This window comes from Astatotilapia calliptera, chromosome 11, assembly GCF_900246225.1.
Source record: "Astatotilapia calliptera chromosome 11, fAstCal1.2, whole genome shotgun sequence".
NCBI classification, from domain to species: domain Eukaryota; kingdom Metazoa; phylum Chordata; class Actinopteri; order Cichliformes; family Cichlidae; genus Astatotilapia; species Astatotilapia calliptera.
The window spans coordinates 8,108,515-8,131,147 of NC_039312.1; the positions used below are offsets into that span (position 1 = coordinate 8,108,515).

The 22,633-nt window shown below is 39.1% G+C and overlaps 2 protein-coding genes across 12 annotated transcripts in view; both read right to left on the reverse strand.

Moving 5' to 3' along the window:
• The window catches only part of LOC113031822 (focal adhesion kinase 1), a 64,739-nt gene extending 59,665 nt beyond the window's left edge, over positions 1–5,074 (reverse strand). For 9 of the 10 annotated variants that reach the window (XM_026184275.1, XM_026184271.1, XM_026184265.1 and 6 more), the window contains exon 1: positions 3,086–4,777. In XM_026184275.1, the coding sequence (XP_026040060.1) occupies positions 3,086–3,122 (37 nt within the window). In that variant the 5' untranslated portion in view covers positions 3,123–4,777. The other variant, XM_026184266.1, reaches the window with a different exon arrangement.
• A 2,800-nt stretch (positions 5,075–7,874) lies between these two features.
• LOC113032632 (protein NDRG1-like) lies at positions 7,875–15,197 on the reverse strand. Of its 2 annotated transcripts, none has more exons than XM_026185646.1 (12): positions 15,141–15,197; positions 11,223–11,328; positions 10,792–10,912; positions 10,598–10,660; positions 10,454–10,514; positions 10,159–10,245; positions 9,933–9,989; positions 9,577–9,743; positions 9,297–9,396; positions 9,125–9,160; positions 8,995–9,046; positions 7,875–8,663 (listed from the first exon to the last, which is right to left on the reverse strand). In XM_026185646.1, the coding sequence occupies exons 2-12, from the start codon at positions 11,284–11,286 to the stop codon at positions 8,437–8,439; spliced, it is 1,035 nt and encodes a 344-aa protein (XP_026041431.1). In that variant the 5' UTR covers positions 11,287–11,328; positions 15,141–15,197; the 3' UTR covers positions 7,875–8,436. The 2 variants fall into 2 exon arrangements, with proteins under 2 accessions (XP_026041431.1, XP_026041430.1); XM_026185645.1 differs by lacking the exon at positions 15,141–15,197 and adding an exon at positions 11,649–11,937.
• Between the last annotated feature and the right edge of the window lie 7,436 nt (positions 15,198–22,633).

Below are 22,633 nucleotides of genomic sequence, written 5' to 3' on the forward strand. Positions count from 1 at the left end.
TGTCTAGCATTAAATAGACCTATGAGCCAAGAACCTTCACAGCCAAGGTGACCGATCACAGATGACTATATCAAACCTAGTTTCAAAACACTTGAGGTTCATTTCATTTTCTTACACAAGCTTATAAGCGGAAACATTAATCTGTAATGTCAATGGCATACCTTTTTTAATCTCTTCTATAAATACATATTTGCTAATCATCTCACACCTTTTTATACAAGTCAGTGTGAGGTGAAGGACTTGACTTTTAACATATTATAACATAGCAGTCTGGACTGATTCTGGACTGAACACAGATATGGATACTAACTGACTGTCATGTAATTCTTTCTAAAATGTTCAGTTTGATTTCCCATTTAGTCTTTGCCATTTCAGTCTAATACTGCACGTTTGCAAGACATCCTGATGGCATAGAGTCATGTGAAAGTTTTCACAGTGAAAAAAATAAATACATCCCATGAATCAGTAGTTTGTACCATGTTACTTCAGTTCATTTGAGGTTAATTGGCATTTATTTATTTATTTATTTGCATTTGTTTACAGCTCTAAGCTTTGCAACTCCTTAATTCTTTTCTTTTTCAGCCATTGTTATAGATTTGGTGTTGTGTTAGGGATCATTGTCCTTTTGCATGACCCAGTTTCAGGCAAGCTTCAGGTGTCAGTCAGGCAACCTCACATTTGACTTCAGAATACTTTGATATACAGAGGAGCTCACGCTCAACTCAATGACTGCAAGATGTCCAGGTGCTGTGGCCGCCATCATCACGACTCCACCATCTTGATGACAGTTGCTATGAAGTGTTTGCTCTAGAATGGTGTGTTTCTGTTTCGCCAAACATGGTGCTGTGCACTCTGGCCAAACATCTACAGAAGTCTTGCAGTTTGCTCAGATGCAACTTTGCAAACCGAAGCTGTGCTGCCATGTTCTTTTTAGTGAGAAGTGGCTTTCTGCTGGCAACCCTTTGAAACAGGCCATACTTGTTCAGCAAACTGAGAACTACCCAACTATGGCAAAAAAAAGAAAGAAATGAAAAATCATGATCATAACCACTTTGCTAATAATGATATGATAGGTAATGGATTTTGGAATAACGTAACTGTTAAACTTTTTTGTGTGTGAAAATATCTTCACAGTGGACCTTCTTGAATTTCTAAAATATTCATGTGGATTGATCTAAACCTGCCACAGTGAGTCTGAGTTTAGATGGGGGCAAAAGCCACAGCTGTACAGGAAAGGAATGTGTTGTATTTACAACAAAACAAATGTACGACTGCAAAACAGAACGCAGAAGAAACAAGAATTTTATCTTCATTATAATTATTCTTGTTTGTATAATGTTAGGAAGGCAAAACTGTAATTGAAAAATAATTATCTAAATAATTACCTATTAATTACCTAAAGAAAAGCGCTGTCAGATACAGGCGATAGTCAGATGCACTGCGTATACATTTCCTTAGAAGAGGCTTTAAAACTATGAAAGCTAAACAGCAAAATTATGTTAGAATGAGGCCCTGAAATTGATTTGAACGTCTCACAGGCAGTCAGTGATGACCGACATGGAATAACTTAAGCAAAACAGTGAGCTGTGGATGCAAATAAGGGCAGACTGATGGTGACACATGAGCGCTCGCTTCCAGTCATACAGTCACTGATCTTTCAAGACAGCCTCCTTCTGTATTACCTGAAAATATGACAACAACTTCAACAAACCAACTGTAACACTGTCCTCCAAAATTTGTAGCAGAAATTAAACGTCTATATGGCTACAGTTAAGCATATTGTATATCCTATGACCTCATGTTTAATCTGTCACTTTACAAACTTGGAAAGTTTATGGATAGCTGCTTCAGCTAAGGAAGCGTTTAAAGCAAAAGCTACTTTTTATTTATGATTGTAAGCGTGAAAAATATGACACAAGCCATCAGGTATCTTAGTTATAGTTATTGGCGCAATAGCAGAAAACATGGCCTGGGGCACAGGATGGGTGTTGGAGCTCGAAGTGTCCTGGAATTCAATGCAGCACAATAAAGTAACCACATTTAAGGCAAGACATGAGACAACACAACTTAACTGAGATCATAAGCTGGAGTTTTATATCCTTTATAGATTCTACGGGTGTGTTTGTGTTTTATATGTAAGCTAATATTGCAGAAACAAACACACTGAATTCCCTTTTTTCTATAGGCGTAGGGACAATCTGATTTTCAGCTATAAAGGCAATATGAAAAACTGTTCAGCTACTTACAGTCCTCTGAACAAGAAAAAAGGGACATTTGATAACTGTGGGCAGTTGTTGGACAAAACAAGAAATCTGATGTTTAACTCTTTGCGGTGCAAGTATAACCAAATGTGGCTGAACAAAGAAGACTACAAGCTTGGACTACAATATGCTTTTTAAACCACCTTAAAAAGCTGTCTGTATGAATAAAGACTTAGATACAGTTTTAACTTAGGAAAAGCTGGTTAGGATTTAAAAAAGAAAAGAAAAGTCAGGGTTACATGTGATCATCTCGCTAAGAGTTAAACCTACTCCTGTTTAGCTTTTGGATTTCATTGACATAGGTGCCAGTTCCTCTAAACTATGAGAGCAACGTTTAGGAACTATAATCACAGCAGTTTTTGTTATAATCGAACGTCAAGCTGAGGGGGTTTCAGAGTTGTTCCCAAGAAAAGTTTAAATACGCTTCGTGCAGACAGGACAGCGCACAGTCACGCTATGATTCATAAGTTACGTCGAGTCAGCAAAATAAGAAAAAGATTTTTTAATTTAGGCTTAAAGCTACAAACAAACAGATCTCTGCCACTTAATCTAAAAAAATGAGAAGGAACCAACCAGGTTTAACAAATAAAACACAATGGGCCGACACCTTATCAGTCCCCTAATCTTGTTTGTTTGTGTTCCACTCTTTACCTGTCTGTGAGGTTTTTCACATGCAACTGCTTGCACAGCAGTGCACAGAATAAATTCCTTTCCAGCTTTCTGCCTGCCAGACCCTCTCTACCTGCCTCGCACAGAGCACACACCGATCCAATCAACGGCAAGAAGATTCACAAAGCCATCAGTATAACCGCACACATACATACCTCCATTGGTGCAACCCAGGAAATCCCAGAACTGCATGTTGGCAGTCAGTACGCAGAGGCCCGGTCCACCGCTAAATCATGAATGTCTGTGCGTTCCTCTCCTCTCTCTCTGCACTTCCTAGTTGTACTGTATGCTGTCACTTATAGGAGAGTGAAAACACCCGCCCACTGAATGTTTAGGACTGACACACCTGGGGGGCTGAGTTTCATTTCCAAACTGTTGCCTCCTCCTTCTAAATGCTTGATTCTCATTCTTTCCCCAACTAACTCTCCCATCATATCCCACCATTCTGCCTGTCGAATTTGTGAGACCCATCATCACTAAAGAAAGGGATAAGGGAAAAAAATCAATCCAATATCCGAATTGTTGTTTCCCCATTCATGCATCTTCATCTCAGTGGAAGTAACAAGAGAAAAGGTGAGGAGACCAAGGAGCAGACACGGAAACAAAGCCATTCCTTTCCCTTTCAAGCATCACTTCTACAAATAAAAACTCATGCACGATCATCACATGTGCACAATTTTTCAGAATAATGAAAAATGTGCTTGATATGCAGTCAAAAACAGAGAAGTGAAAAACATCAACTGCTGCACTGGTGGGATGTGCACTCGAGCAAACATTAATGAGTGCTTTAATAGTATCTACACAGAAAGGCATCCGCTGGAAGGGAAATTGTACCAGAAACTGACATTTCTTGATAATTCACTAAGAAAAAAAAAAAGTGGTCATATCCCTTTTTCAGGAGAGAAGTATATTCCATGTCAAGCATGGTTATTTTGTCCATGATCAGATCATAATATCTGCGAACACACTTTGGTTTCCTGACCCAGTGGTTTTTGCTGCTAGAGGATGTTTGCAGGGATGTGATCTGTGGTAACAGCCACATAAAGGCAGGAAACAAGACGGCAAAGCATCAGGAAAACAGACATCTGTAGGAGACAAATCAGGGCAGCTTGGATTAAAAAAAAACCCTGAAATCAAAAAAAGCAAATAACTGACAAACCTTCAACCACAGAGCTGCTGGGCACTAAGCTGTGAACCAGGTTTAATTCTGTCAGGTTTACCATTATGCATAGATTTCTGTTTAATCCCATCAAGCACGCTCACGAATGATTTGTGGCCCTAAAAAACACAAAAAAAACCCCCACAGGATCTGCTCAAATATTAATCCATTTCAATCGGCCTAGTTCAGTGATCAGTGTGCAATATTGAGGTTGACAAGGCAGCAAACAGCCCCCAAAACACTTGAGACATTCAGGTTTAAGTAAAGGCTGTCTCCCCCTTTTGTCTCCAAACCATTGCCTGCAAAAGATAAGTCTCAGTGTGAGCCACTCACTGCTCAACAAAACATAGCTGTTTTGCAAAGGCGTTGTTACTCCGCATGACAGAAATCCTGCCTGGTTTGGACCTTTGCACCCACCGGAGAAACACAGAGGGGTGGTTTCGGCCACTGCACCACTGTCTGTCTGTTAGGAATACAAATTACTCCGCCGTGTATAAAACGACTTGTAATTCACATCAGCTAATTCACTCTAAACCCTCATGCCAGCTCCTAAAAACACACCCACACCTAAGTGCATTGTCGTTAACCCCCATTGTCTGTGTGTGTGTATGTTACCCCCCTTTAATGCTAAGCTAGCTAAGCTAACCCAGGGCTATTCCCACTCAGTTCGCCCCCAAGAGGGATCAATACTCACCCGCTTCAGCCCTGGAGCCCGACCGCACCTACTTTCCGTAACCGGACACCTTATCCAGCCAGCGCGTCTGAATTTTATTAGCACATCCACTGATAATAGAAACCGGCTAGATGGATGTCTCTGTGCTCCAGGTCCCTCTCCCCTGTCTGTTTTTGTCCACAACAGCGCCGTGCCCGGTAGTCGGTGTCCACTGACGCTAGCTGTTAGCACTGCTGCTGCCTCTGCTGCTGCTGCTGCTGGAGGAGCCTGATCCTTTACAACATGGCTGCAGCTGGCAGGGCTCATTGACAGGAGGAGAGGGGCCCTACGTGTCCACGCCTGCATCAAGGGACCCCAAATCTTTCTGCATATGAGATCCAGATTTTGGAGAACTACACTATCCCCCTATTTATTTTGTCACATGAAGAAAAATGGCACAGGAGAGTAAAACCGCCTTATATTGTACACTAATCTTGGGGTCTTAAAAATCCACACATTTAACATACTATGGTGGTATTTTATTGTTTTACGTATTGATGACCAGTTAAAAAGGACGTTCTGTAGTGCCGTGAAGGGAAATCTATTTTGAGCCCATATTTTTGCCATATTAAGGAGAAAACACATTATGTTCTGAGGTTTTGATTCTTTCTTGCAGTTGGTTCTAGTTAATAGGGCATCCAAACAATAGCACTTCATGAAATTACTGTATATATGGTTGCTGACAGGCTCTAAATTATACATAAACATTAGAAATCAAACACTGAGTCCTCGCTAAATCTGGCTAAAGTATGTGCACACATTGAAGTACACCTTTATTTGATTTTAAGATTTAAGAGGTGCATGTGTCTGTGTGTGTGTCGGGAGGGACTGTCAGAGCAGGATGAAGTAAAGCTGTCATTGCCACTATCAAACTGCAACACCGTTTGTCTGTAACCATGCGTCTTTGCTTCTTCACTGAATAAAAAGATGTACAGTGAGTTTCACAAATGTATGTCAGTGCTGATGGAAGCTTTAAGTTTTCTGTATTTTCATAGTGGAACACACTACACAGAGGAACAGTAAAATAAAGGACACAGCGAACCTACAGCTGTGCTAGAGCTCATGTTTAAATTAAATCTTAAGAGATTTATGTCATACATTATTCATCATTGCTTTATGATGTAAGGCAAACAAAAGAGGTCTTGAAATAAAGATCCCCCCCACACACACACACACACACACACAATTATTGACTTTGATGCTGGCTGCTTTGTTTTCCTCTAACTGTGTATCGCCACTGTCTCGCAGCCAAAGCCCAAAACAATCCATCTACTCACACAGCTCCCCCCTCCTCACACATGCAGTCCCACCTACACATCTACTACATTCATGCATGCAGCCAGCTTATGCCCATGCAAACACACATTCATGCAGACACATTCTGAATACAGAGATTATTTTTATCCACGCACACGTGTGATGCAAATTATGATGCAAGAGACGGTGACACTTGGATTAACTCACAATGCCGTGATTACGTGGCAGCGCAGCCCACGTATGCACGTCACACACCGTGGCATCTACTGGGACAAAAACATTGTGCTTAATCTAAAAGGAATTGTAAGAAGGTTAAGGCTTTGTATAACACATACATTTCTGCTGTGTTATTGACTGGTAGAAAGTCAAATCACAGTTTAATTGACTGGTTTCAGAAAAAAAAAACCCTGCTGCAGTGGCCAAATAAATGCATTTATATTGTATAAACTATTTGGCTTGTAAAATAATGACTGGCAGTTGTTTGAATAGAAATACATTTCATTACAATTTGTTACCAGATTTAAAAGGGTTATTTAAAAAGAATCACATTTAAAACTGTGTCCAATTCTTTCCAGCTTCCCCTCTTATTCACTTTAGCTCTGCTATTTTTCCTTGGCACATAATTTCTTGTGTAAACAATAAAAAATACCCCCCCCCCCCCAACAAAAACAAAACAACAAAACAACAAAAGAAAACAAAGAAAACAAAAACCCAGCTATAACACTGAGATTGAAGAGTAACGTTAAAACCCAAGTATGTGATGAAGGATGACTCTATGTGACTGATTTCAGTGCAGCTCTTTTAGACAGTCTGTTAGGATTGCGTGTGGCTGCATAAACCTGAGTGGTGCCTGACTGCAGATGATATCAGAGTAAAAGAGGAGGTACAGGCTTCCATCTAGTGGTACATTTGAAGAAGCGCCATATAAAATATCATGAGTTTTTAGGATTTATTACAACCTTATAAATATCTTGTTATTTAGGCAACAAGCTGAATCACAGAAAAGACACATTTGGCATCAAAGGCATTCTTTTTTGTAACACATGCAATTTAAAATCCCCCCCAGTGTTTTTTTGTACTTAAATAGAGCAGTTTAGGTACCTAGAATTGCACATAGACAGTATTATCAGATTCTTGGTGAGGGATTTAAAAAGTACAAAATAAACCTTGTCAAAGTACTTGTCAAAACTCGCCGTGTAACTCGAGCTCAGACTGGATGTTTGTGATTCAGTTGTGTTATCACAAAAGTCACTAGGCTCACTTCTTTCTGTTTCCACACTCTCAGCTTTTTGCAGGCACAAACTTGTGACGTTCAGATTCAACCACCATGATTAATCAGATTTCAAGCTGCATTTTTTTTAGTAGTAGTCAAAGAGCAGTAAATAGAATTATAGTAACAGTTACCCTGAAATGCAACTGATGCTGTGAACAGTGATTCTTTACATAAATGGTCGACAGAGTGCAATATTTTATCAGTAATTGTATTGATTGTTGGTATCTGGCTGTACTTATTTCTGTTTTTGTATTTAGGGATTTCAATGTAATATTTTATAGTGTGCTTAGAGAAATAATTATTCACTGACACCACAAAAATGTTTAAATTGTGCTTTAATATTATAAATATAAAGTGCTGAACAAATATAAAGTGCTTTAAATTTTGAACTTAATGTAAAACTTCTCACTAAAGCGTAAGCATTTTGTGAACTACAGTGAATATTCATGGTATTTTCCAATAGTTAATAATACACTGCTGTCATACCTGCATATAATCAACATACATTCCTGGTACTAAACATGCAACTGTTGCACCAGTTAATCCATATTTCTACATCTTTATTATCTCTATAGTGAATACACTTCAAGTTTTAGTGAATACATTCAGATTGTATGAACCTCTCATGCATTGTATTTGATAATAAATATCAGTAAATAAGGAACTCTTATCCAAACCAAGGACTCCTGCAGCAGAAATTGTGGTAAAAGGTCAGTCAGAGACATGAATAGAGACATGAATAGAGACAGAGTGAAATGGATGAAGGTAAAGAAAGAGAAATTGAAGGACAAAGAGACATGTAATAATAGTTCAGTGCAGTATACAGAGAAAGAGGCTTAGGAAATGAAAATGAAGTATGAGTGACTAGGAAAAGAGTAGAGTAGTGAAGGTTTAAGAACATACAGAGTGGAAATTTGAGAACGAATGGGGGGATGGAGAAAGTCACACGGAAGCATATCCTGTGGCCTTTCAGGCAGAGATAGTGCAAATGAAAGGGCATAATTGGAAGATGATGGCCAGAGATGGGAAAGTTAAGAAGACTGTGAGATACACCTGGGTAGTTATGATGAGGTAAAAGTGCATGAGGCTTAGAAGTGCCTGTGCTCTAGCATGCCACTTCGGTGGTCTTTGAGACACTCTGGTTCACACTGGAAATACTATCCATGGAAACATCGGTGTGAGAGCGCACACGCTTCTCGTCGTTGCTGTGTGAACTTATTTGGCTACGTTGCAGCTCGTTGGTATGTGCTCGGCTTCGTGGGCCATCCAAGGACATAAGACTTGAACTGGACGTTGTCCGTGAGTGAAGTCTGGTCATGCTGGCACTGGACACTGTAGAGGAAGAAGAGCAGAGTCCTTTTATTATACTGTTTGAGCCTTTCAGTGAGCAGTAGTCTCATTCCCCCCCCCCCCCCCCCCCCCCCCCCCCCCCCACACACACACACACACATTCAGAGGTGGTTCTTGTTAATAAAGTGAGATTTCAGGAAAGTTATATGAATTAATTTTTTGCTCATTGCTATTTCAGAACATTGCCTTGACCTATATAAAATCCAGCTAGTAAATTAGTGACTTAATGAAATAAAGACCATCACGAACAGGAAATTGAGATATTGAATTAAATGCTGTCATCATTAATGGTTGGCGGTTCATTATCACTTACAATATCCCATGCCCTGGATGAAATATTTGAAGGCTTCAATCACTTTGGCTGGCTGTGGAGAGAAAGATCATAACTATTAGGAGAGAATTTGCATTATTCTCAAAGCAGCCAGTAAAATGTGTTTTCACACCTGATCCACTTGAGGAAGCCCTCCACAGTCCGACATCTAGAGGAGGACGAATGAGAAAGAAATATGCATAATTCACTCTAAGGTTATGAACTTATCAGCACCACAGTTTTAAATAAAATACATCAGATATTGCACGTGTGTTTATTTTTGAGTCAACCAGTTCTCCAGTTACCTTAAGCAGTGTGGTTTTGGTGGGGTTGAGCTTAGAGTTGCAGTCCACCACAGCTTCCACAGCTGGAGAATTATCGCCTACAATGAGCAGAGTGGAGCACCTACACACCAACAGGAAGATGAAACAGTCAGAGAGACTAAACATATGGTTGGGATTGACTTGGCCTGTTGCAAAGATGCAAGCCTGTGATGGGCAAACGACAGAATTAAAAGAGGTGATTTTGTAGAAGGGTCATTAAATAAGTAAAAGATTCTGTATGAAGACAAATGGTTTTACTAACTTGAGAGTCCTGACGTTGATGTTTCCTCCAGGAACGGGTCTTTCCACCTCAAGAGCGTTGCGGTGGTTGTAGGAGCGGAAGAACTGACTGACATTGGCCTGGTTCATTGTTGTTGTGATGCGGTGGCGGTATGTGGCGATGAGGTCGTGATTGGTCAGGATTTCATCCTATAAGTCGGAGACAGATGTTCTGTATTTAGCAGTTGCTGTGTATATATCTTAAGTCATCTTCATATTTTAATTTAAATAAATATATTTAATATATATTATGTATTACTTCATCTTATGATGAGCATTTCAGTTTTTCTTCTGAGGCTAACTAAAATTGAACACTGTAGAAAAGGCTTGACAACTTGCCTTTCCAAACAAGTGTGCGATGACAGTGTCTGGTAGAGTCTGGGTCCATCCAGTGAGCTGTAACACAGTTTCACCAGGTGAAGCGACCTTCATTTAGTAATCTTTAATGCATTGACATTAGGGCTGTTTAAGAACAATTGAAAAAGGGAACAATGAAAAAATGTTTCATTGCAGCCGGTGTAAAAATGAATCAAATTTAGGTTGTATCTGACTACATATTGTCTACCTTGGTTGCAAACGTATCCATTAAGCCTTCAGCACTGGGGTTGATATTGATCAGAACCAATCCATCCACCAAATCAGGGTGATTCAGCTGCATGCACAGATGAAAAGATCTGACTCTGTTAGTCTACATCAGCCACAAAAGAATTTGAAGTACTCCCAACATCTCCGATTCAAGACATGTCTAACTGTATCTTTGTAACTTGACTCGAAGAGCAAAGATCCGCATAGAGAAGCCCAGAAGATCAACAACAAAAATGGCTTTATGCTTTATTTATTTTTAAAAGATTCAGACTCACAGCAAATCTAGCCAGGATGTATGCTCCTGCTCCCACTCCCAAACCAATTACACTACGCAACCTGCAAAACACACAGCCAAAGATTAACTGGTCCAGATTTAAATCAGAGGTGAATCCAAGTAAGGAGTGTCAGGTCTGTCTTACCCAAAGTGTTTGAGGACAGAAGGCAGTGCTTCAGACAGTTGGTCCATGGTAGGGTAGGTGTGACTGAGGGGTCAAAAGTCAGTTTTCCCATCAGCATTCACGGGATCTCATATCAAATAATTTTACAATCCCATCATTAATTCTTAAAATACACATGTGGTGTGAGAAATGGGTAACAAAGACCATCTACTAACCCAGCAGGCAGAGTTTTGGCTGCCTCATGCTGTCCTGGGGCTTCAACGTGACAAACAGGAAAATGTCTGATGATTTCGTACATGTCCTGATGGTTGAACAGAGTCTCAAAACAGGACTTGTCTGTGGCAAGAAAACACAAAAATGGAACTGTTAAGCAGTAAACATTTTAAATATAAGAAAAAATAAGAAGACAAGTAAACAATTTGTAGACACTTTAGAAAGTGTGAAACAGGCCCTTACATGATAAAGCCAACATGCTGTGTTCCAGATACAAAAATAGATTAGAAATGGAAACATGTTTGGACATCATTGCTCCAGGGATTTCCACCTTCATTTATTTCTGTCCTTTGGTATTTAGATCTATTCTATTTATTTAGAGGATATAGAGATCACAAAAACTGTATTGCTGGGGTTGAGAGCTGCTACTTACGGTTCAGTCCAACATCATGAAAGGTCAGGATGGCAGGGTGATTTCCCTTTAGTGTCCCGGTCATGATACAATGGACATTCCCATACTGAGTCTCTACATGCTCCTCCTGAAACAAAGATGCATCAAAGAAGAGTCCAAATCTGGAACTAGTATTCTGTATAAGTTACCCACAAATTAAAACATGTTAAATATAGCCAGGATCTCCTCAAAGTGCTTTACTAGTATAGCCTAAAAGCATATGATATCAATATAAAAGTCATTAAATTTGCACTGCAATCGCAACAGATTTACCCCTAGCCTCCTAAAACCCGAGCTCTTGTTTTGGCATGCATGGGATGCAGCAGATCTATGTTGAGCAGAATGAGGTATAATTTGCAGAAAAGCAAACAGGGTCTCAAGAAGTTGAAATTTCTCTATGATACTCACAGTGATTTGGGGGTTGAAGACAGAGTCACAGTCATTCTCCTCCAGAACCATGGCTGCTGTTGCAGAGGAACGTCCCTTAAACTCTTTATAATTTTTTTCTTTTTCCTTGTTAGTATATCTGGATATTTCTGTAGTCAGATACCATGTGAGAGTTGGAGCTCTTTGTGACACACTGTGTGTTTGAGCTGGTTTTTATATCCTCTGACTCTGATCTGTTTTTAAGCCCTGATCGCAACCTGGTTCACACGCGACCGAGTGGACCTTCCTTTTTTAATCTGACCTCAGGCTGCTGTGTTTCCACAGAACCAGCACAGGATTTGTACAAGGAATTATCCCCAACAGTTGCCCTGCAAAATCAAAACTTATCTTATCTTTAAGTGTCATTGCATTGCAATCAGAAATATTGCATGCAAGCAAGTTGATCCTATGATTTTCAATTTTAATTGATTTTTTTCTGGGATTTTAGTACACCACTTTTTAAAACTTTGAATATGTGATTTATTTTTTGTACAATTGTAAGTGAAATGTAATAAAACAACTCTTAAATCTGACCCATAGGGAGCTTGATAGACTGAAATAAATTCATAACAAAGAAAAAATGCTGTGAGGCATCACTGGAATCACAGCACCTTCAGACGTGAGCTAAGCAGGTCAGCTGTTTAATCTCAGTGAGCCATCTGTTTCTCACAGCAAAGCAGTCTGCTCTCCGTCGCTAAGCTTGACCCTTCTGTTAATGCAAAGTGTTATGATTTAACGCCGATAGCTGCTCTGAACTCAGCATGTCATGTAGAACTTGCAGAGACCTGCAGCTAAAATGATCTCCAGTGGCCTATAATTTCAGTCCTCTCGACAAAAACATCCAACAAACATCTTTTACCAAAGCAATCCGTGCTAAGCTTGAAATATTTCGATAGCCTAAAGCCACTGCAAGAGTTCATCTGAGAACAGTGCCTTTTAATTTAATCTCAGTGGAACTTTAAAGCACTTTATGAGAGATACTTTCAACCTCTCCTATATTCACAAAGAATCACCAGAGGAGAAGCTCCACATGTTCCTGGGATTGAACCAGGGATCTTTTGCTTGTTGGGCAAAAGTCTAAACCAAACATGAGGATAAAATCAGATGTGATCCTTCGAGAAAAACAGAGAAGACAAATGTGAAATTCTAAATTCCGTGAATATGTGCCTCCAATTTTACATATCAAATTTCTGGTTTTACAAAAACAGCAGCAAATTTAAAATCTGCTTAAAAATAAGTCTTCAAGTGAAGCAATGCCATCTTTTCAGGTCTGTTTCAGCAAATATTATTATTCTTAAAAGAAAATATTTACATATCAATGCTGCATGTACTATGAACCGTGTGTTTCTGAAGATGTAGATTAATAATCAATACTTTAAATATGCTATCCTTTTTTCTGTTTGGGTGTTTTGAGTGTTTGGGTGTTTTCTGGCTACCTAATGATTAAGACAAACTCTATCATTAAAAACGTTTTTGATGCTATGCATCAGATATCAGATATTTGTGCTGCAGCGTATTTTCTAACAATCTGAGCAGTTCGTTGAGAAAATGCAGTATCATATCTTGGCTTACAGCTGGTTTTAACAGTACTGTACATGATGTATTTTACTGGTACACATCAATCTTGACTTTCATACTACTATATGGTCCAGATAACAAATAATATTGTATTATATACTACTTCTTTTCTTTCAAGGAAAAAAAACCTTTATTATATTATAATGAACTGAAAATGTGAATTTTCTCATGATGGCAAAAAGTCAGAAGTTTCTGGATTAGCTTTAGAAAATCATTTCTGGCTAAAGACGAATTCTTTCATCTTGACTTTACAAACCATGACAAAGTGCATCACATTTGCAAAGTTGATAAAACTCAAATATGCAATTAGAGAACGACAGAGGAACGACATAGGTACCTGGGATACTTCCCAGACAGTAACAGCTGGTTGAACGGAAGTAGAACAGACTGTATCATGACTGCCTTCTTTAGGAGATATTACCACCACTGCTTTAACCATACACACAGAGCCAGATGAGAGCTGTGTGCACAGGAGATTTAATCCATTTAGTGGTGAGTGAAGAGTAGAAGGCAGCAGATGGGTCTTACCCAGCTTCACGTCACTGTGAAGTCAAAATATCAAAATGTGAACCCTGGCTAAGCTCTGCCCTGCTAGCCTATTTCTCCACTTGCCACTGGCACAGATACTAGTGCTTATCAAAACAGAGTAAGTGACTGTATAGGAACAACAATAACATGAAATTGTTTTAGCAGTTAACTATTCAAAAGTGGGTTGAAGAAGTAAATGAACATAGCTGGGTGAAACTACTGAAAAATGTAAACTACATTTCTTATTAGATGTACAGTAGTTCACTTTTCTTTGTTAGATATGCAACTTCAAAATCAAAAGATAAAGCAGATTTTACACAGTTTGCAGTGTATCCTGCAAATCAGATCATCATAATCTTTATTCCATGCTATAAATACTGTCAGATTTCACGACGTTATTCAAAGTTTTCGGGCAATCAGGAGAAACATGCAGGGTAGGAGCTGGGGTATATCTCAGATAATGGCACACTGTCCAGCTGACTGAGTGAGCAGGCGAATGGCTGTATGTGACTGTAGCCACCGGTGCTGTTATTGCTACTTGCGATTCAAAAGAATATGTATAAACAAAAAAATATTTAAATAAAATATAATTAAATATTTCTAGCTATTTACAATGTCTATTCAGTGTTTTACAAATAACGCTTTTGCTGCTGCCAAATACATTAGATTATTAATTAAAATGAAATGTTTTTGCTGACTTGTGATTCTTTTAAAAGGTATTTGTTGAATTAGTTACGCAGTTTTAAAACATTTTAGATCAGTGTTTTAACTTTAGACAAAAATACAATTTGTGTTTTTAAGCCAACTGTGGAAAACATAAAGTAGTTGTAGATATTGTTGTTTCTTATTTTTGTATATGTTATATGAAACTTGTTTTCATTCACTTTTAATGGAAAAAGGGGGGGGGGGGGGGGGAGTGCACTAGGGCTGTATCCCAATTCAGGGTCTGCAGCCTTAAAGTACGCAGCCTCAACGATCCTCAAGGGCCGCGTACTCAAAGACCGCTAAGGCCGGAAGTGCGAGGCTTATGAAATGGGACGGCCTAGCCTCCGTTGCGCTGCCCAGGTTGACTAGCAACCATGATACTAACAGCTAGAAACGTGTCATACAGCTTTGTTTGACAGAAATGAAGGAGAAAATCTTTTGTTCATTTGTTTGTTTGTTTCTACATGAGCTTTGATCATTCTCTGTAAGATTAAGCTCAGCTATTGAACGGCGTATATTTTAAAGTAAAGGCTTTAAAACCAAGTTAGTACAAACGTCACTAATGTCACATAACTTTGCCGACATGTGGCAACAGTAATGTTTTAATGTTCTTCGTTATTAAACATTTGCACATAAATAAGTGACATAATATTCAGTACTTACTTAAAGTTTACTCTTCGGGAGCCCCCCATCCGCCGTTTGTTTTTCGGCAAAATTATCCACACCCACCGCCGCGCTATGCATTCTGGGATATGTTGGGCCACGAAGTCTACACTGCCACAGCCTTAAAATTCAGGGATATGAAGGACGCATTTCAGGGCCGCATTTCGAGCAGCCTTTGAATTGGGACAGCCTTCGGCGCGCCGCTGTGATGTAATCGGCCTTGAAATGCGTACTTTAAGGCTGCAGATCCTGAATTGGGATACAGCCTAGATCAGCCCTACAATCATCATTTCCCTGTAGAGTCCACTAGATGGAGTGCCATTACAATCTTCTGGATGCTGAGTCGTCGCATTATAAAGAAGAAGGCCAGCTTCACCTTTCTTTATTTTTCACCTGATAAACCTCTAACACCCCATTCTCAATACCCTGTTATTAGTTTGTGTCGATGCTCTTAGTTCGTCTGTGTGACTTCTACACACTAACTGCCTTTAAATGTATTTTAAACGTTTGGGGAAGAAATTTGAATTTTTATTCGCTTTGATAATCACCCGTGGGCGTGTCTGCTAAAACACAGACGGGAGATGGAAACAGAGTTTATGAAAGGAGAGAAATCTCGGCATACGGTGAAGTAGCTGTTCAGTCATAAGTATCCCCACACTTCCATCTTCACTGCTTCGCCTCAGGGCACCAGTGTCACACGCAGAGACGCTAAATAAGCACATTAACGTCCTATTGCTGATAATTGGTTGTCACGGTAACCGTTAAGTCTGCAGGTGAAAGTCTTGCTGTCCGACTCTCAGCTTTCAAAACACTCTAATTATACACACAGCAGCTGCTGCCGCTTGCCACACGCTCAACTGCGTGTGCGCATGTGTGTTTTTCTTGTTTGACGTGATTGTGAGGGAGCACTCGGTGCGTTGATGTTTACGTGCAAAACCACACATTACCCTTTCCATGCATATATAGACCAGTTGTAAGAGTATATGTGGTAGGATTTCCATGACCAAACTTTTAAAACAAGCAGGAATCCTCTGAAAGATGGATCCAGCGTAATACGAATAAGAAATCATTTATTTAACCCATATTTAGGAAATTCTTTTGTGAAAGCGATTTAAATAGAAATATCAGTTTTGCAGTGTGTATATACTAATGTGTGTAATAAATTCTATACTTATAAAGTAATATAAGTAGGCTGTATCATGAGTTTATTAAAATATAAAGTCTGGCATGGTGTGGCTTTGCGCTATTTCAAAGTCATTAACACACACTTGTTATGTGTGAAATATGGAGACTGATTACAGTTTAAGAGCTACAACTAATGGATGAAAGTACACTTCCTTTTCATATCCAGTTGCTTTTTTTTTAGCTGCCAACGGAATTGCATACGATTTCACACAGTGGCGGCATGAGTGGTGTGCCTGAGAGACAGATTTACAAACAGCTCCAGAGCAGGGGACCCACTTTGTAATTGTGTATATGAAGATGGTAAATCAGTGTAAGCTTGCCTGCACTCCCAGTTCAGGCATTGATTATAAAAGAAGGATTAAGAACTAGACTTAATGGGACAGTCAAATAGTGCAAAAGTGTGTTTATGAAAGATTAAACTCTTAGTAATTTGCAGCTTCGCATGGGCTGATGTATGGATTTAACAGCTGTAAATATACTGCACGAACACGGTGGTATTGTGGTGCAATAACAGATGTCACATTAGTGGTAGTAAGTTTTTCATAAAATAATTTTATAGCTTGCCCCCCCTCCCCCGTTTTTTTATTTATTCATTTATTTCACCAGACACAACAACAACAAATACAACAGGGTGAAACCAGAAGCTCCTGAGCCAGATTAGAGCTCCTATGTGGAGGCCACACGAGATTTAAATGGAAACAAGTCATTGCGTAATTCCAAGAATGGCTTACCAGGAAAGATGTAGTGGAGCATTTACTCAAGCTTGTGAGGAATAACTAAGAAAAGCAACAACAACAACAACAACACTTCTTATTTAGGCACAGTCACCACTGTGATCACCACAAAACTGTTTTTCTTTTAACTCAAGCAAACCTTCCAGCAACTACCACCATAACAGCTAGAATTCATATTAAAATCGTAACTAGGTTAACATTTTTAACAAAGCCCCCATCAGTTCCCTCAGCTAACATATATAACTCTCTTGCACTAGTGTCTACAGACACCTTCGATGTATGCACACACACACACACACACACACACACACACACACACACACACACACACACACACACACACACACACACACATTTTGAGCCTCAAAAAGGCCTTCAAACTTGTGAGGACCGTTGACTGTTGGTTCTCACAAGTATAGTAGAATGCAGATTTTGGTCCTCACAAAGATAGCTAGACAGGAACACACACACACACACACACACACACACACACACACACACACACACACACACACACACACACACACACTTATGAGATATTAAAAGTTGGATATGAGCAAAATAATAAATTATCTCCAGCCTGTGCATGGTGTACCCTCTTGCCCTATGACAGCAGGGGTGGGCTCCACCTTCCCAATGACCCTGAATTTGATAGGAGGTTAAGAAAATGGATGGATGCACACTTATTTATAATTACCTCGATCATGACCATCAGCAGTGCTTCTATTATTAAAGCAAGCCTTGAATACTTCCTTGTTATTTCCTTGTATCTTTGGGAAAGGAATTAGCACTGAAGTCTTAGCAGGTCAGTGCTTTAATGAAACCGGGAGAGCGGCCATGACCACTGCTCACAGTGTCCTTTGGGCTCCTCATAAAGCACAAGACTGTCAGGACTGACCTACTGAGTGTCAGCTCACATTTCCAGAAACCACTACATCAATGTCCATGCCAGCACACTCAGGTTTGTAGGATTAAAACAGATGGTCCCTGCAGAGCTGAATTTCCACAGGGTGATCTGACAGAGGAAGCCTTGAAAGCAGGACTATGTGGGTCTGAGAAACAATTAGAAGTGTCATCTCACAGGCACATTTTACTGTTATCACAAATGAACTGAATTAAAATATGTTTCAGTGGAGAGGGACTGGATAAAGCGATGCTATACATGGTTCATTGACTTTCTAAATTTCACAAATGATTTTAGAGTTATTTTGTATGGAACTGACGACTGTGATGATAATTTGCACTTGATTTTGAAAGAAATGTGTGGATCATAAGGCTCACAAAAAAGTAACAAAAAATATTTACAAAAACCAAAATATTTACTCCAAAAAGCTTCATAAAGATGTGTCCAGATGTACTCAATGCTCATTATTTTACATTAAACAGGGTAAAAGAGAAAAAGATATAAAATGTGGCGGACAAAGGCGTTATCGTAATTTACTAAGTATGATCTGGAATATTGTTTTCTGTGCATTGAAGATTTGGGCAAAGATTTGCCGGATCGCATTATGCTGCATGATTTCTTTGCATTTATAACAAAATCCACATAAACAAAAAAGCATTTTGAGTATTTTGTCATATTTGATGCTGAATAATGAATCACTGAATCTGTTACTAAGTTAATTTTGCTGTATACACTGAGACTTAAACACTGTCTGTCAGGACTGGACTGGGACAAAAAAATCAACCGCGCATTTTGACTAGAGAACGGCCCACCAGGTATTATAGGAAAAGCCATAAAGCCTTTGAATGAAAACAAATGCTGTTGTGACATTGATGTACACTGTCTTGTTGGTATATATGTATCAACCTAATAAACTTAAACCTACACCATCCTCCCTATTCTGGTATTTTAAACAGTACTTACTGGAAATATCAAACAACCTAATCAATAATTACATATACCTAACTAGCAGGGTTGCCAACTCCCAGCAAAAAAATAGGGAACCACCTATTTCGCCTAATCGACATAATCGACTTTAATTTATTGCCAGGGTAAAACAAATGCACAGAAACCAATTATTTTTCTATAGTAATTAAATAGATTCAACATCTTTCTTCAACAGAATTGCAGACTGCACACATGGTACCTTCCCAAAGGAAAAAGTACTATAGCTTACTACTGTATATATTAGACTTAATATTTACTATATACTAGAGATGGACCGATCTGATATTACGTATCGGTATCAGTCCGATACTGACGTCAATTACTGGTTCGGATATCGGAGAGAAATAAAAAATGTAATCCGATCCATTAAATATCAAAAAAGCACCTCACAAAACTTGCGACATGGCGTAACTCGGTTCATAACCGTAGCACGTCGGAGCAGTGTACTCACGTGATAGAGCGGCTGTGTGTATTTGTAGCCTCCCTACCAAACCAGCATTTCATCGCCCAGGAAGTGATCCCAGAGAGAAGTAAAGCAAGTGTGTAAGTTCATCTCTGAATGTTTGTAAAGCATTCCCACGTTAATCTTAACAACTACTATATGGAGCGACTGCCTCTCTCTCCCTCCCTCTCCTGCTGCTACTTCAATCATGAAACTGATTAATGATCAGCTGATCGGCTTTTCTGTCCCCAGTCCGTCTCTCTTCTTTATTTTTGGCCCACTTTGCACCAGAAAGAGGAAACCACCGGCTAAACAACAGCAGCAAGTTTAAGCTTGATAAGCTGTTGTTAGAATTTATTTAATATTACTTTCTAGACCAGGATCCTTTTCTATGCAGCTGACGGCTGGTAACTGTGCAGGGGCGGATCTAGCAAAGTTTAGCCAGGGGGGCCGATAAGGCATGAACAGGGAAAAGGGGGCACAAAGACATACTTTTCTTTCTTATTCTCATTTAAAATGTCTAGCTTTTATTAAATAATTATCTGAATCTTACACCCAAAGTTTTAATCTTATGCAAAATATATAGAAGTCCATTACTGTATATAGTAACTGTTAAGTCTAATATACCCTAGTAAGCTAAAGTACTTTTTCCTTTGGGAAGATACCATCTGTGCAGTCTGCAATTCTGTAGAAGAAAGATGTTGAATCTATTTAATTATTCTTGAAAAAGAATTTATTTCTGTGCATTTTTTTTCACGCTGCATCAAATTAAAGTTGATTACGTCAATTAAGCATCATGAGGTGGAGGGTGGTTCCCTATTTTTTTTTTTCTGGGAGTTTGCAACCCTATTAGTTAGGTTGCTTACTCTTTAAAATACCAGAATAGGAAGGATGGAGTAGGTTTAAGTTTATTAGATTGATCAGTATTGCTGAACTATGAAATATTTTGGGTGCAGTATATTTTTTACATACAGGTATAACAGAATAGCTTTAGTGTTGTTGTTTATTTAAGCTTGAGTATGAACTTATACAAAATGCAGCAAGATATTTAAAAAACTGTTTTATTGATTAAAAAACACACTATATCGGATTCATATCGGTATCCTCCAATATCCAAATTTATGATATCGGTATCGGACATAAAAAAGTGGTATCGTGCCATCTCTACTATATGCAATAATGAATTTTTATACATTTTACATCAGATAACCACTTTGGATTCGGTTGTATTTATTAAAACCTAGAGATTTTAAATGAGAATAAGAAAGAAAAGTATTTCTTTGTGCCCCCCTTTCCCTGTTAGTGCACTACCTGCCCCCTGGTAAAACTTTCCTATCCGCCCCTGCACAGTTACCAGCTGTCAGCCACGTAGAAAAGGATCCTGGTGTTATTTGTCTCTCAGAAACAGTTCATAACTTCCCTTCAACTCATTCATGTCAACTAAAAGGTAAACCTATTTCTCTATCACCTGTTCAGCTCTGATGATTCAGTAAGGACATCTCCTGGTTTAATCTTCATGTTTCCCTCTCACCAGATATCGGTTTGGATATCTGGTGAGAGGGAAACTGTATGTTGACTGTGTGTTGACCAGCACCTTTACGGCTGTGGCTCCAGCAAACATCAGCTGATACTAGAAAGTAATATTAAATAAATTCTAACAACAGCTGATCAAGCTTAAACGTGCTGCTGTTGTTTAGCGTGACAACCGCTGGTTTCGTCTTTCTGGCGCAAAGTGGGCGATAAACAAACGAGACGGGACTTAGGACAGCAAAGCCGATCAGCTGATCATTGATCAGTTTCATGATTGAAGTAGCAACAGGAGAGGGAGGGGGAGAGATTGAGAGAAGAAGAGGAAGCTATGCAGCGCAAAGACACAGAATAACTCCAGCTTTGTGTCTTTTTTTTTGCTGAAATTCGGGACAAATTGCATTCCTTTACACCTAAATACAGAACTTTAAAGTTCGACCTCATCGGCTAATTGGTCCAGCCCAGAGTCGATCATGACCAATTGGCCAATCCACCGCCTTTTATTGTTTATATATGCTAAAAATCACCATCGGCCCACCGGGCAAATGCCCGGTATGCCCGATGGCCAGTCCAACTATGCTGTCTGTATAGTACAAGGCTACTTACACAGCTGCACACCTCTGATTTAACCTCTTGCACTTTGTATTTTCTCATATCTCCTCTGCTATATCTTCAACAAACTTCATTATCTAAAGAAGTCATCTACTTTTACTTTGACTAAAACGAATGAAGGATTTTGTGCCTTTCTGTTTCAGCTGCATTTGAGAATATTAAAAACATATTTGATAGTACCAGTGTTGCTGGGTCAATGTTTTTATAACCTGAGGTGTGACTGGAGGAAACAGGTTCTCTAATTCCACTCTGGGCTGGAAACAAGGAGCCTTGTTGCATTTCAAAACTTTACAGAGTGTCTCTTATCTGTAGAGTCATACTAGGTTTTGGGGTAAAAACTGCAAAATAAATTGGTTTGGTTTTGCCAGAGTTCGTGTTAAAAGGGAGTTTTTCCTTTCCACTGTTGCCAAGTGGTCAGTTGATTGTTGGGGTTGTCTCTCTATTATTGTAGGGTCTTTGGAATGTACAAATAGATGTTTGCAACACAAGCCCTGACTGAACAACAACCAGGTAAAAAAGTATTCTCCAGAACTGCTTGGGACCTTGTAATAAACATGTGGATGTGTTTATGCTATAATCGGGATCAAATCAAAAGTGAGATAACAGCAAACCATATTAAATAACAGATGACTACTTATCACCTTGATGCATGAAAAACAGCTCCAGCTCTGAGAAAACATTCACAACCCAAAAACTCATGCCCACTTTAACCACCAGGAACACTGAGATTTTTAATTTGACGAACTGGAAACAGTGTAAGGTGTGCTTTGGCTAATTTTAGCAAATAAATGGTGTTTTTTTTAAGCTTTCTGTGTGGGTGAACAGTCATGTTAACCACCACTCAATATGATTGATAGTAAGGTGAGGCCCTGGCTTGTACTACAGGGTGGGCCATTTATATGGATACACTGTAATAACATGGGAATGGTTGGTGATATTAAAGTCCTGTTTGTGGCACATTAGTATATGTAAGGGGGCAAACTCCTCAAGATGGGTGGTGACCAAGTTGGCCATCTTGGATACAACTTTTGTTTTTTCAATAGGAAGAGCGCCATGTGACACATCAAACTTATTGGTAATGTCACAAGAAAAACAATGGTGT

Excerpts from the sequence above, each read along its gene's own strand:
- LOC113032632 (XM_026185645.1), bottom strand. The coding sequence starts at position 11,699 with ATGGTTCTGGAGGAGAATGACTGTGACTCTGTCTTCAACCCCCAAATC. Across the intron at positions 9,990-10,158 it reads TGGATACGTTTGCAACCAAG|CTCACTGGATGGACCCAGAC; the intron begins GTAGACAATATG and ends ACTGTGTTACAG. Across the intron at positions 9,744-9,932 it reads TCGCACACTTGTTTGGAAAG|GATGAAATCCTGACCAATCA; the intron begins GCAAGTTGTCAA and ends TCCGACTTATAG.